This window comes from Rattus norvegicus, chromosome Y (assembly GCF_021556685.1).
Source record: "Rattus norvegicus strain SHRSP/BbbUtx chromosome Y, alternate assembly SHRSP_T2T, whole genome shotgun sequence".
Lineage (NCBI taxonomy): Eukaryota > Metazoa > Chordata > Mammalia > Rodentia > Muridae > Rattus > Rattus norvegicus.
This window is the reverse complement of record NC_141555.1, coordinates 9,566,966-9,578,692: the sequence shown is the minus strand read 5'-3', so window position 1 is coordinate 9,578,692 and position 11,727 is coordinate 9,566,966. Positions and strand designations below refer to the sequence as shown.

The window sequence follows — 11,727 nt, the reverse complement described above, 5'->3', positions numbered from 1 at the left end:
ACTTGTGTCACAGGATGTTTTTCTGGAAGCTATGTTAGGAGAGGATATTTTGCTGAAGCAGACACATGAGATGGCATATGATATTTCACTGGAGCACACACTTGAATAGGGACAGGATGTTTATGGAGAACATAAATATAATCCCACAGAAAGGGAGAGGACATTTTTACATTGCTAAACCTTGCAAGGCTTCGATGGTCTTTGCTGGTCTTTGTTCCGCAATGAGAAATGCACAAAAGAACCTGTGCTATTCGGGCTGCTTCTGGATGCTTCTGCTGCTTCTTGTTGGTTGGTTAGAGCCTTGTTGTCTCTGCCAGATCAAGGCACTGCTACTGATTCCTTTTTTTTGCATTTGCTATTGGATAGTACTGCACAATGAAGATTGGAGTTACCCCAAAGAATTACTTCTAAATAGGTTCACAACTCTCAACCTTTTCCTATCATCTTTCTCTCTCTGCTACCTCTGGTTGGTGGGCTAGAAGGTTGGTTGAAGTGTTTTAGAACCCTAAATAATGTAGGTTTTGAAAAAATCTAAGCGTACATATAGATTCATGGGTTTTGAGAAAGGGTTATGTCTCCTGCTGAGAGTAGATGATATGTAGGTTGTGAGTTTTGGTTCTGTAATCTACTGTGACCCATTATATGGCCATTGACTGACAGTCTCCCAGTAAGTGTAGCATACACTAAAATGCATTTTCTTGGCGTTGGGAGCTGTAGAATGTATTCATCTCTTGTCATATATCCTCCAGAATTCATGTTTGTGACAGTAGTTACTCTTCAGTTCTGCCATACAGGGAAGTGGGTCTATACACTGAGAGAAGAGAGTGGCTGGTGGTGAGTATGTAACATGGAGTAAGAGAAACATTACAGTGCTGGGTCTCTCTCTCTCTCTTTTTTTAATTTTTTTTTCCCAATTTGACAATCTGGAGTCAACTGAGAAGACAGAACAATTCAAGGACTGCCTCCAATAGATTAGTCATTGGGTAAGTCTATGGAACATTTTCTTGATTAATGATTATTGTGGGAGGGCCCACCATTTTGGGCAAGTTCATCAGTAGTCATGTATAAAAAGAATAGCCTTTTAGGCTGTAAGAAATAGTAATTTAGAAAGCCACGGTGAGTGTGGTGTTTTGAATAAGAAAGACTCCCACAGTCATATATTTGAATATTTAGTTAACAGGGAGTAACTATTTTCAAGGATTAGAAGGATTAAGAGGTGTGGCCTCATTGGAGGAAGTGGGTGTTTTGACAAGGGTGGGGTTTGATTTTTCAAGATCCCCATGCTTTCGCAGAGTGTCAGTCTCTCTCTCTCTCTCTCTCTCTCTCTCTCTCTCTCTCTCTCTCTCTCCCTCCCTCCCTCCCTCCCTCTCTCTCTCTCTCTCTCTCTCTCTCTCTCTCTCTCTCTCTCTCTCTCTCTTTCTCTCTCTCTCTCCTTACAGAGCAGTAGCTCTCTATTGCTCCAGTGTTATTCTCCCTGCCATTATGATGGAACAGACTTCTGAAACTGTAAGGTAGCCTCCATTACATGCTTTTATTTATAGTAGTTGCCTTGACCATGTTGTCTCTTCACAGCAACAGAATAATGACTGAGACAGGGAGCAAGGCAACAAGCAGTGCTCCTTGTTACCGCTTCAAGCTCCTGTTCTGGTTTCCCTCAGTGATGGTCTGTAACCTGTAAGGCAAATAACCCTTTCCTACCCAAGATAGTTTTGATCATGGCATTCATCACAGAGAGAAGGAAACAAACTAGAACTTCACAGATCAGTACATGAGCAAGTCTTACCTTTAAATTAAAACAAAGTGTCTATACATTTCTATTTCTGGTTATGATGTAACAGTCTGTGGCTCTACTAGACACACTGTTTCTATAAGAAATTGTCTTACTAAGGGTTTCTATTGTTGTAAGGAAACATCGTGACCAAAAGAGCAAGTTAGGGAGGAAAAGGTTTATTCAGCTTACACTTCTACAATGCTGCTCATCACCAAAGGAAGTTGGGATAGGAACTCAAACAGGACAGGATTCTGGAGGCAGGAACTGAGGCAGAGGCTATGGAGTGTCACTGCTTACTGTCTTGCTCCTCATGTCTTGCTTAGCTTGCTTTCTTATAGAACCCAGGACCACCAGTCTAGGAATGGTGCCGCTCACAGTGGGCCGGGCCCTCCCCCACAAATCACTAAGAAAATACCCTACACTTGGATCTTATATAGGAATGTTCTCAAATGAGGCGCCCTCTTCTCTGATGACTCTAGCTTGTGTCAAGTTGGCATAAAATTAGGGTGGTGTTTAGAATGTGATTTTTCCATGGGAAGTGTGGCACAAGTAGGAGGTGTGGCCTTATGGGAGTAGGTGTGGTGTTGTTGGAGGAAGCATATCACTGTGGAGGGATATGCTTCTTCTACAATACCATGTCTGTCTAGACGCTTTCATGACACCTGCCTTGATGAAAATAGACTGAACTTCTGAATCTGAAAGCCTGCCCTAATTAATTGTTGTCCCTTGGGGTTGAGGATTTAGCTCAGTGGTAGAGCGCTTGCCCAGGAAGAGCAAGGCCCTGGGTTCGTTGCCCAGCTCTAAAAAAAGAACCGAAAAAAAAATGTTGTCCCTTATAAGTTGCCTTGGTCATGGTGTCTTTTCGCAGCAATGAAACCGTCAGACAACCAGCCAGTATAAAAACTCCCACATAGCAGAATTAGTCAATGATAGAAAGTATTTTCAAGTCCTGCTGTGAAAAACTTATTCTTTAGGGAAGAAACAACAATGAATATGTCGAAGATAAGGTTGTCTCCAAAGAAACTCTTGGAGTTTAGATGTGGCTCAGAGAGACGCCATGTAGTGCACAGGGGCTTCTCAGGAGGAGAGAGCTACATGGTCGGGAACCACAAAGCATTTTAAAGTCACAGCTAATGGCACAGGAAAGAGCTCAGCACCACTGCATTGGAGGCACCACCAAAAGTTTTCTGAAGATAAGTTTTCATGTGAGTAAAAGATGGGAACTTCCTGGGGGTAGATAAGGTATAAGAGCCCACAGGTGTGTAGGAAGCCATCCAGTCGAAGGAGAGTCATGCAAAACAAGCCAGTGCAGGAGCTCTTTGTGGTCATCTATGGGCATTGAGAAGAGACCTCAAAAAATAATACAGGATCCAAAAGAGTCTAACAGTGCTCAGGGAAGCTAAAAACAGGATCCACGTAACACCTGACATAAGCTCATGGCATCCTCGTGTTCTTTTTTAAATTACTTTTTACTGATCATACAAAAAATGGGCTTAATGATATTTTCAGGAATTGATAGATATAAACTTAATTTGGCATTCACTACTCTTGAGTTATCCTAGTCAAAATGTCCTCCAGGGATTCCTCCACCTCACATCCACCTTCTGTAGTGATGGCTTGGCTGTTCTTTAAGGAACCAAAGAGACCAATATGGATTCAGCCCAAGTTCAACTCATTCTACACCCTTTCTGTTCTTCCTGGGCCTCCTGCTTCACTTTTTGAGAACTCCATCTTGGAGTTCCTTCATCCCTCAGTGTCCTCTACTCCCTCATGTGTTCTTTAGTCTTTCTCCCACATCTCCATCAATTTAATCTTCCTTACCCTCATCCTGGTCTCTTCTCTGCATGTGAAGTTTGGATTTACTTAAAAAGATGACTTTAGGGGCCTGGAGAGATAAGCAATGGATTAAGAGCTCATCTGTTTTGAAAGAGGATTTGGATTTGTTCTTTGAGCTCATGTCCAATGGCTCCCAACCACCTTTAATTTCAACTCCAGGGGTTCTGAATATTCTTGTCTCTGTGGTCTCCTGTTTTCATGCTCTGCCCCTACACACATAATTAAAAATAATACATCTACAGATGAGAAACAGGTTTCATTAATTTTTGTTAGTCAAACAATCCCCGATCTTCTTTGATTCTGAGTGTGCCTGGATCAGTTTATTGGGTTTCCCCTTGAGTTCCAAGACCACATCCCTGTTACCTGCCACTCTTTCTCCAACTGTCTGTTTCTCCCTCACACTTCACCTCAGAGAGTCTATCTATTTCTGGCCCCTCTCCTCTGCTTCCTAAACATCCATGTTTTTTTTTCCCAGTGCTATCCCTGCTCCTCTAAGCCTCATCTCCAGTTCTTTTCTCTCCCTAAAGACCAGACCAGCTCAGTCCTGTTTGTTTTAGCCTATGTGACAATAGACTTAGTGTTCACAGACTTGATCTTTCTGGCTTCCTCTCAATGTTCCATCCACCACAGCCAGGCTCCTCCACCAAAGTGTGCATACACAACACGTCACGTCACAGATTTTAATTTTTAGAGCAAAAACAAATTTCACTGGAAAATATACTGGGGTTGTCAAAGGCCCTTGGGTATCGGAAACACAGAAAAACAAACATTTTCTCCCCAATCTTATAAATTCCCCATTTATGTCCCCCTCAATTTGTGAATTTCATCTTAACGAATCTTTTCCATCAGATTATAGACATAGATGTGGATGTCGCCATCAAACTTGATGAAGTAAACAGAAGGCTTGGCTAGAACTTTGTAAATGACTTTGCCGATCTTTTTGGACCCGTCGCTTCTGGTGAACTGCACCCATTGACCTGTTAAGATGTCGCTGTCAACGTCTGACTTCACCTCTGCTGGAGTAATCTCTGGAATGATACGGAGGTTACCTTCTGTGTAATCATCCAGCAGCTGATAGATATATAGGACTGGATCTTTCTCGTAGGTGATGTAAAACCAGTCCTTCATGATCGGCACCTGGGCTAGGACCACTCCCCTCCAGTTGTCCTTAGAACCATGTTTGCCCTCAAATTTATGCTCCACAGCTCGACCAACCATGGCACTTGCGAGATGGGCATCTTTCACTTGAGGAAACACTACTTTCTGAGTCAAGACTTTCAGCTTTAAAATCCTCTCATCGCTGTGAAGTGCCAGTCCGTAGACACAATCAATTCCATCATACTTGACCAGATAGAGAGAGGGATTTGTTGGCAGTTGATCTAGAACGATGGCCTTCCATTGAGTGATGGGCTCATCACCTTCCTTCCATCCATGAGATATTCTGCAGCCCACAATATTCCCCAGAGCCTGGGGAGAAGGCCTCCTCCTCCTCCGCTTCTGGAAGGATGGTGTGCTCATCCTCCTCAGAGACATCCTCTTCTTCTTGGCTGTAGACCTAGTGTGGTAGGCCACGGCACTCCTGGTCCACTGTCTTGTGGCTATTGTTCTGCATTCAGGCTTCATACTTTCCCATGGCCTGGGTTTGAAGAGCTCACCTGCTTAAACCAGACACAATGCTGGTGCCTCTGTCATATGAGTACCTGCAAGAACAATGGGGGTGGGGTTGGGGAGGGTGCTGGACCAAGGCTCTTGTCTAAGAGAACTTCAGACAAGGTGAGCAAGGCGATGGTAAACAGGTTTGAACATCTGAATCTAATTCTGTCATAATCAGCAGTTCATAGGAGGGCTGGGCAATGGTGGAGCACACCTTTAATTCCAGCACTCCAGAAGAAGATGGAGGCAGACCTCTGTGAGATCAAGGCCAGGCTGGTCTACAGAATTAGTTCCAGGATAGCCAAAGCTACCCACAGAAAAACCCTGTCTTATAAATCAAATTTAAAGTTCAAAGAAAAATAAAAAAAATTGTTCTCTACAGCTCAGAATAACATATTCAGACACATTTATTCAGCCCGTGGCACGTTGTCTCTGCTGAGGAACATCTCCTTGAATGGCTAGGTCAGTGTGGGATTAAGTATCCCTATCCACACTTTAATCAAGCAGAACAGAAAAAGGATGGCAAAGGAGCCAGAAGGGTGGACACACCCCTCTTCTACCCTCTAACTATGAGCTATTTGGCAACATCCACAAGTATCTGCCCAGAGACAATGCACACCAGTCCACTGGCTTTCTGTACTGTGCATCCTGACCAAGTCCCAGGTTTATTCTGCGAAGCTATTGCATTTTCAACCACAACAAGAGTCTTTTGTGTAGGCAACAACAGCCATTTAGAAATAGTATCTACTGGGGTTGGGATTTAACTCAGTGGTAGAGCAGTTGCCTAGCAAGCACAAGGCCCTGGGTTCGGTCCTCAGCTCCGGAAAAAAAAAACAAAAACAAAACAACAAAACAAACAAACAAAAAACAAAGAAATATTATCTCCTAAAATGCACAGGCACAGAGAGGAGGTTTGGCATTTTAGTGGAATTATGAAGTAGATATTGTTAGCAAAGTATAATAAACTCCGGAGACTGACTAGCCTAGACCATCCGCCTAGCTCTCAAACTTGGAAGACATTAGAACATAAGTTTTCTTGCTGTACGAGGGAAAACTTTTAGCTTTCTGGGCTACAAGGGTCCCAGTTATCTTCATAAACGTATTTACCGAAAGAAAATGTCCTAGTCGTCCAGATTCTGTCTTCTGAAACCGGTCAGGCACCAAAAGGCTGTTGAACAGTTGTGGGGTTCAGGAGCTGAACTGGCTTTCACACACCGCTGTGAAGATAGTGAACCCACCTTAAAGTAGTCTAGCGCCTCCAAGTGGAAGAGATGCGCAACCTCCGCCCTTGTGCCCTGTGACATCATCCAGGTTCTGCTTACGTCATAGAAGACCTATCAGGCCTGTTCATTCCCTAGTTACTCTTAGAAACTTCCAGCATCTAGGTTTTAGCTTCTCATGTAGCCTCCAAGAGACCCAAAATAAAGTCCCCTCCCAAATATTCTGATGACTCGAGTCACAGTCTGCCCAAGTAACTCTTTTCATACTTTTTTTTTTTTCTGAAAAATCTTTGGTTTCTGAGTCACCAACATCCTTGGTGGTTATTTTCCCAGCTCCTATCTTTTCTTTAGTTATCTTTAAGTCATTCTCCGTATCAGAAATATTGCTAGGTTCTCTCTCCGAGGCAGCACACTGGATAGCACACCAAAATTAGCTTTATCAAAACCCACAATTAGAGGAGGGCCATTTTTATTCAAACAAAGCTGGAATTTGACAGGATTAAATACCTTGTATTGAAGTCAATGGCAATTATGAATTATGGATTCTTTGCAAAGAGCGAGGTAAAATTAGATCCTGGACCTGCTTCCAAATCAGAATAAACTTATAATAAACCCGATATCGACCAGTCATATATTAAATGTCTTTAAAATTTTCCAGCACTTCTGGTTACAAGGAATTTATTAGATCAAATGCAGTAAAAAAGGATGAAATAGATGAGGTAATTTTGTTTTTGAAATATGGGTAAACAGAATACTGGGTTCAGGTAAGTATGGAATTTACCTGCAAATTACAGGTCACTTTAATTGTTTGTGTCACATAGTTCTCCAGATCTTTAAAAGGATTCTTTTCAGAACCCTCCCCTGTCCCCACTACACTCTTCCCAATAATTCTACCCCTCTTCCCAATAATTCCCTTCCATTTTAACATTATAATTTTTTTAAATGTACTTAGAACTTAACAACTTATGGCAGCTTTCTAAAATCTGTCCACTTTTCTAAGTGCACCGTCTTCTTTTTCTCCCCTCTATCATAGTTTTAGGCACATTTTCCTTCACACTTTGAGTTTTACTCTCTCTCTGCTCTTATGACTACTCTGCCATTATGTGACTGTTGGTTCACTATGTGGCTGACCTCAATGTGTGGTTAACTCAAATGACATGATATTTCCCCCTTTTCTCCCCTTCATCTTCCTTCTCTAGGCACCTGCTGAGATTTAAAGCCTTGGGGATTTTTTTTTATACCTGGAAAGCACACACACACACACACACACACACATATGTGCACATACACACAGACACACTCATACAAACACAAACACAAAAACACACACATACATACACTAACACACACATGTACAAACAAACACACACAAAAATACACATATACACACTGAAACACACAAATACAGAGAGAGACAGAGACAGAGACAGAGAGAGAGAGAGAGACACGGTGAGAGACAGAGAGCCCATGAGAAAACATGTGATATCATCTTTCTAAGAACAATAAACAGAGACAAATTTCAAAAAAGGGAAGAACAAGTAGGCAACAAGAAGAATAATCTCATCATAGCCATCCACTTGAGGAGGAAAGTTTCCTCTCTCTAGGCTTCTAGGTACCAGTCTGTTACTGAGGGAAGTTGGAGCAGGAACTCAGGCAGGACTCTAGAGGCAGGAAAGGAAGCAGAGACAACTTAGAAATGCTGAGTACTGGATTGCTATCCATGACCTACTCAGATTCTCTCCTCCTACAACCCAGGGACACCTTCATAGGGGAGGACACTCCCCATAGTGGGCTAGACCCTTCCACATAAACCATCAAAAAAATTCCTTACATATGTGGCCAAAGGATATTTTGATGGAGGCAATTCTTCACCTGAGGCTCCTTCTTCCCAGGTTGAGTCAAACTGACAATAAAAGCTAACCAGGACCCCTGCACATCCATTCTGATTGCCACACTGTGTGCAATAGTCAAGCCATTGGACTAACCTTAGCTGTTGATCACTGGATGAATGGCTTAAAAATGTGATACACATTGATGTGATTTTCGTCTATGTGTAAGAGCAAAGGGATTTGTTCTCAGAAAAACAGATGGAAGTGTAAAATACAATATGTTAAGTGAAACAAGCCAGACTCAAACAGATGATTGCGAAATTTAGATTTTAATAAGGGATATTATGTGAAAGGGGCATTTAGGTAGAGGAAGGGGAGCAGCAGGGTGTCTGTCTGTGTGTGTGTGTGTGTGTGTGTGTGTGTAGGTGGGTGCAGGTGGAAATGGAGGTGAGTTGTGAGGATAAAGATGGCTAATGTACAGTATAAACATGTTCAAGAAGTCACAAGCAAGCCAACTGACTTGTACATTTAAAGAACATCGATATAAGAGAGCCGAGTCTAAAACAATGTTTTGATTAAATTCTGGGTTTATAGTTTAGCGATACCATAAAGTTTATTCATATTTTCCTTCCCACAGGTGACTCTTGCTGTTTCAAGCTTGATACAGGTCACAGGTAATTGCAATGAGCTTTGGTGTCTGGACCTCATTAATAACCCGGAATTCATGTCATTCAGTGAGGCTACCGTGGGGAAGGAGGTAGTTAGAGATCTTAAGTGTACACCACGTGGGAAGAATAATGCCCACCCCCAATATAGATATCCAAATATTCACGATCATCTCTGGTTTGAATGTGATCGCCCAAAAGTTATTTTCTGAAGATTAATCTCCAGTGGGAATGTAGTTGTGAAGAATTGATTAGGTCAAGAGGGATGCAACCTACAAATAAAGATCCATTAATGATGCTATTGTGGAAAAAGGTTAAATTTTGAAAGGGAGTTCGGGTCCCTCTCTTTTATTCCTAGTCCATTGAATCTCTTCTGTGGTGACAACATTCCACAAGAACTCCTTCCTCTGCCGATGGTCTCCTCATCTTGGAATTACAGGCTTCTGAATCAGAATCATACAGAATCTGCGTCATTATAGACTAGGCAATCGGTGCCATTTTGTTTGTCCATAGAAGAATGAACATGTCTCAGAATTGTGAGCAACTGGGTCATATGGGAAAGCATAGCTGGCAGAGAGGACTAGGTTGTTAGTGCTGACTGAAGACAAGATGGTTTCAGGGTTAGCGTGTGTGCTCTTCGAGAAAGAAACAGCACAGAGGAAGAGTGTAGATTGGAAAGGTGCAGCTCAGAATGGACTCTGACATCTACTGTTTGCCTTGTGCGGACAAGGAGCCATTAGGTAAAGGGAAAGATTACTAGGGATAGCGTCAGCCACTGCTTTTGTCTGGCAGAACCCATTTTAGAATCCTCATCTTCAAGGATGTAAAAGAAAACTGCCTGGAGTCAGGTGATACATCAGTAACCATCAAGAGTGTGTCCACTATTACAGAGGGACCCATGAAAAAGCCTGATATTGTAAGATTTTTTGCCTTCAAGAGATGGAGACTCCTCCCCAGCAACACTGGGCAATCCATCTATGTCGGTAAGGGCATCCCACTAAGTCCAGATCAGTGGTCCTTAACCCTTGGATTGAGACCCCTTTGGGAGCTCAAATTACCCTTGCACAGGAGTCACATTTCATATATCCTGTATTCCAGACATTTACATTACAATTCATAACTATAGCAAAATTAAAGTTATGAAGTAGCAATGAAATAATGTTACAGTTGGTGGAGCTGTATTAAAAGGTTATGTTAGGAAGGTTGAGAACAACTCTTCCTGACCCCTCTCAAATATGCCTGTTGGTATGAACTGGAGGTATAATCCCTTTTATTCAATCAGGCAAATCCAGAAAAACCAAAACACCAACAAAAGGTTATGAAAGATAAACAGCCACTGTACCCACAGTGTCAGGACTGCTGACATCTTAGACAAATGATGTAAAATGGAAATCATGTCACACCATGACCATCCCCCTAAATGAAACGCAGAGGAGAAAAACCAGTTCCCTGGTGGTGGCACCAAGAGAAAACCATTGTCAGAATTGTCAGCAAGGATTTTAAAGCCAGGATTCAAGCCATGTCAATGAAAAACTTCCAAAACAGGCAGAAGGGGTTGGGGAGATGGGTTACTACATAGAAACACTGGTTGCTCTTACAGAGGATCATGGTTCCGAGGATCTGATGGACTCTTTGGTCAAAACACACACAGACACACACACAAACACACACACACACATACACACACACACACACACACACATACACCATAGGAATAAATTTAAAAAACAAATTAAAAAAAGAAGGAGCCAAGTATGTCCCTTTAATCCCAGCACTCAGCAGCAAGCTGATTTCTGTGAGTTCCATGCCTACCTGGTTTATACAGTGAGTTTCAGGCCAGCCCTACTGACAGAATGAAACACAGTGTCAAAATAAATCAGAAAAGAGTGTCATATTTACTTCTGATAATATAGGCAACAGAGAAACTATTTCTACAGAGAAAGAACTTATTGTTGAGAGAATCAGTGGGCTGGAAGGTGACCCCAATTCTTTGTGTCAGTACTCCATCACAGCCTCAGCAGGAAGCAAGAATGGGTACAGCTAAAAAGGAAGCAGGACGATTATGAGTAAAGCTGTGGGCATGCATCAGCTCATCAGCAACAGAAGCAGGCAGAACACCAGCTAGGATGAGATGGCTTCACCAGCCAACTTCTCTGACTGACAGTCCGTAGTAGCAGCAGGTTCTTCTTTTCCTTTAAGTACACTTGGACTTTTCACACACTCAGAAAACACAGAACAAAGTGTGGCAAATGCCTAAGAAAAGATGTCCTGTGGGACATATTTGTTTATACAGGTTTCATGTTGCCCAGGCTGGCGTCAAACACACTATGCACCCAAGGATGATTTTAAACTACTGGTTCTCCTCCTGGTAATGGGACTATGGGCATGTACCACCACACCAGGCTTATGACGTACTGTAGGTGAAGCCCAGAGCTATGTGAGAGCCAAGTGAGCACTCTGTCCACTGAGCTGCATCTCCAGCCCCTCAGGAGGTGTTCAGCTAATACAGCAAAACTAAAATAGAAGTCATCAATGAGCGAGAACAGGAGTCTCCCAGTCCAGAAACATTAAATTACACATTCACAAATAATACATATGCCAAGAAATAATGAAACTCTGTAACAGTAAGAAAAAAAGAAGAAGAGAGGAAAAATACTGTCAAAATGTGTGAGATATAACTATGACGGAGCTAAGAGGAAACTTTATTTACAACACTAATTCTTAGATTAGAAACAAAGACCAGCAACCTAAAT

At 42.3% G+C, this 11,727-nt stretch overlaps 1 protein-coding gene across 1 annotated transcript; it reads right to left on the bottom strand.

Annotated features, from left to right (window-relative positions):
- Positions 1–4,273: 4,273 nt before the first annotated feature.
- On the bottom strand, positions 4,274–6,541 carry LOC134484298 (Y-linked testis-specific protein 1-like). The gene is made up of 2 exons (NM_001447572.1): positions 6,368–6,541; positions 4,274–5,307 (listed from the first exon to the last, which is right to left on the bottom strand). Exon 2 carries the CDS (start codon positions 5,228–5,230, stop codon positions 4,436–4,438), a length of 795 nt encoding a protein of 264 aa, NP_001434501.1. The 5' UTR covers positions 5,231–5,307; positions 6,368–6,541; the 3' UTR covers positions 4,274–4,435.
- Between the last annotated feature and the right edge of the window lie 5,186 nt (positions 6,542–11,727).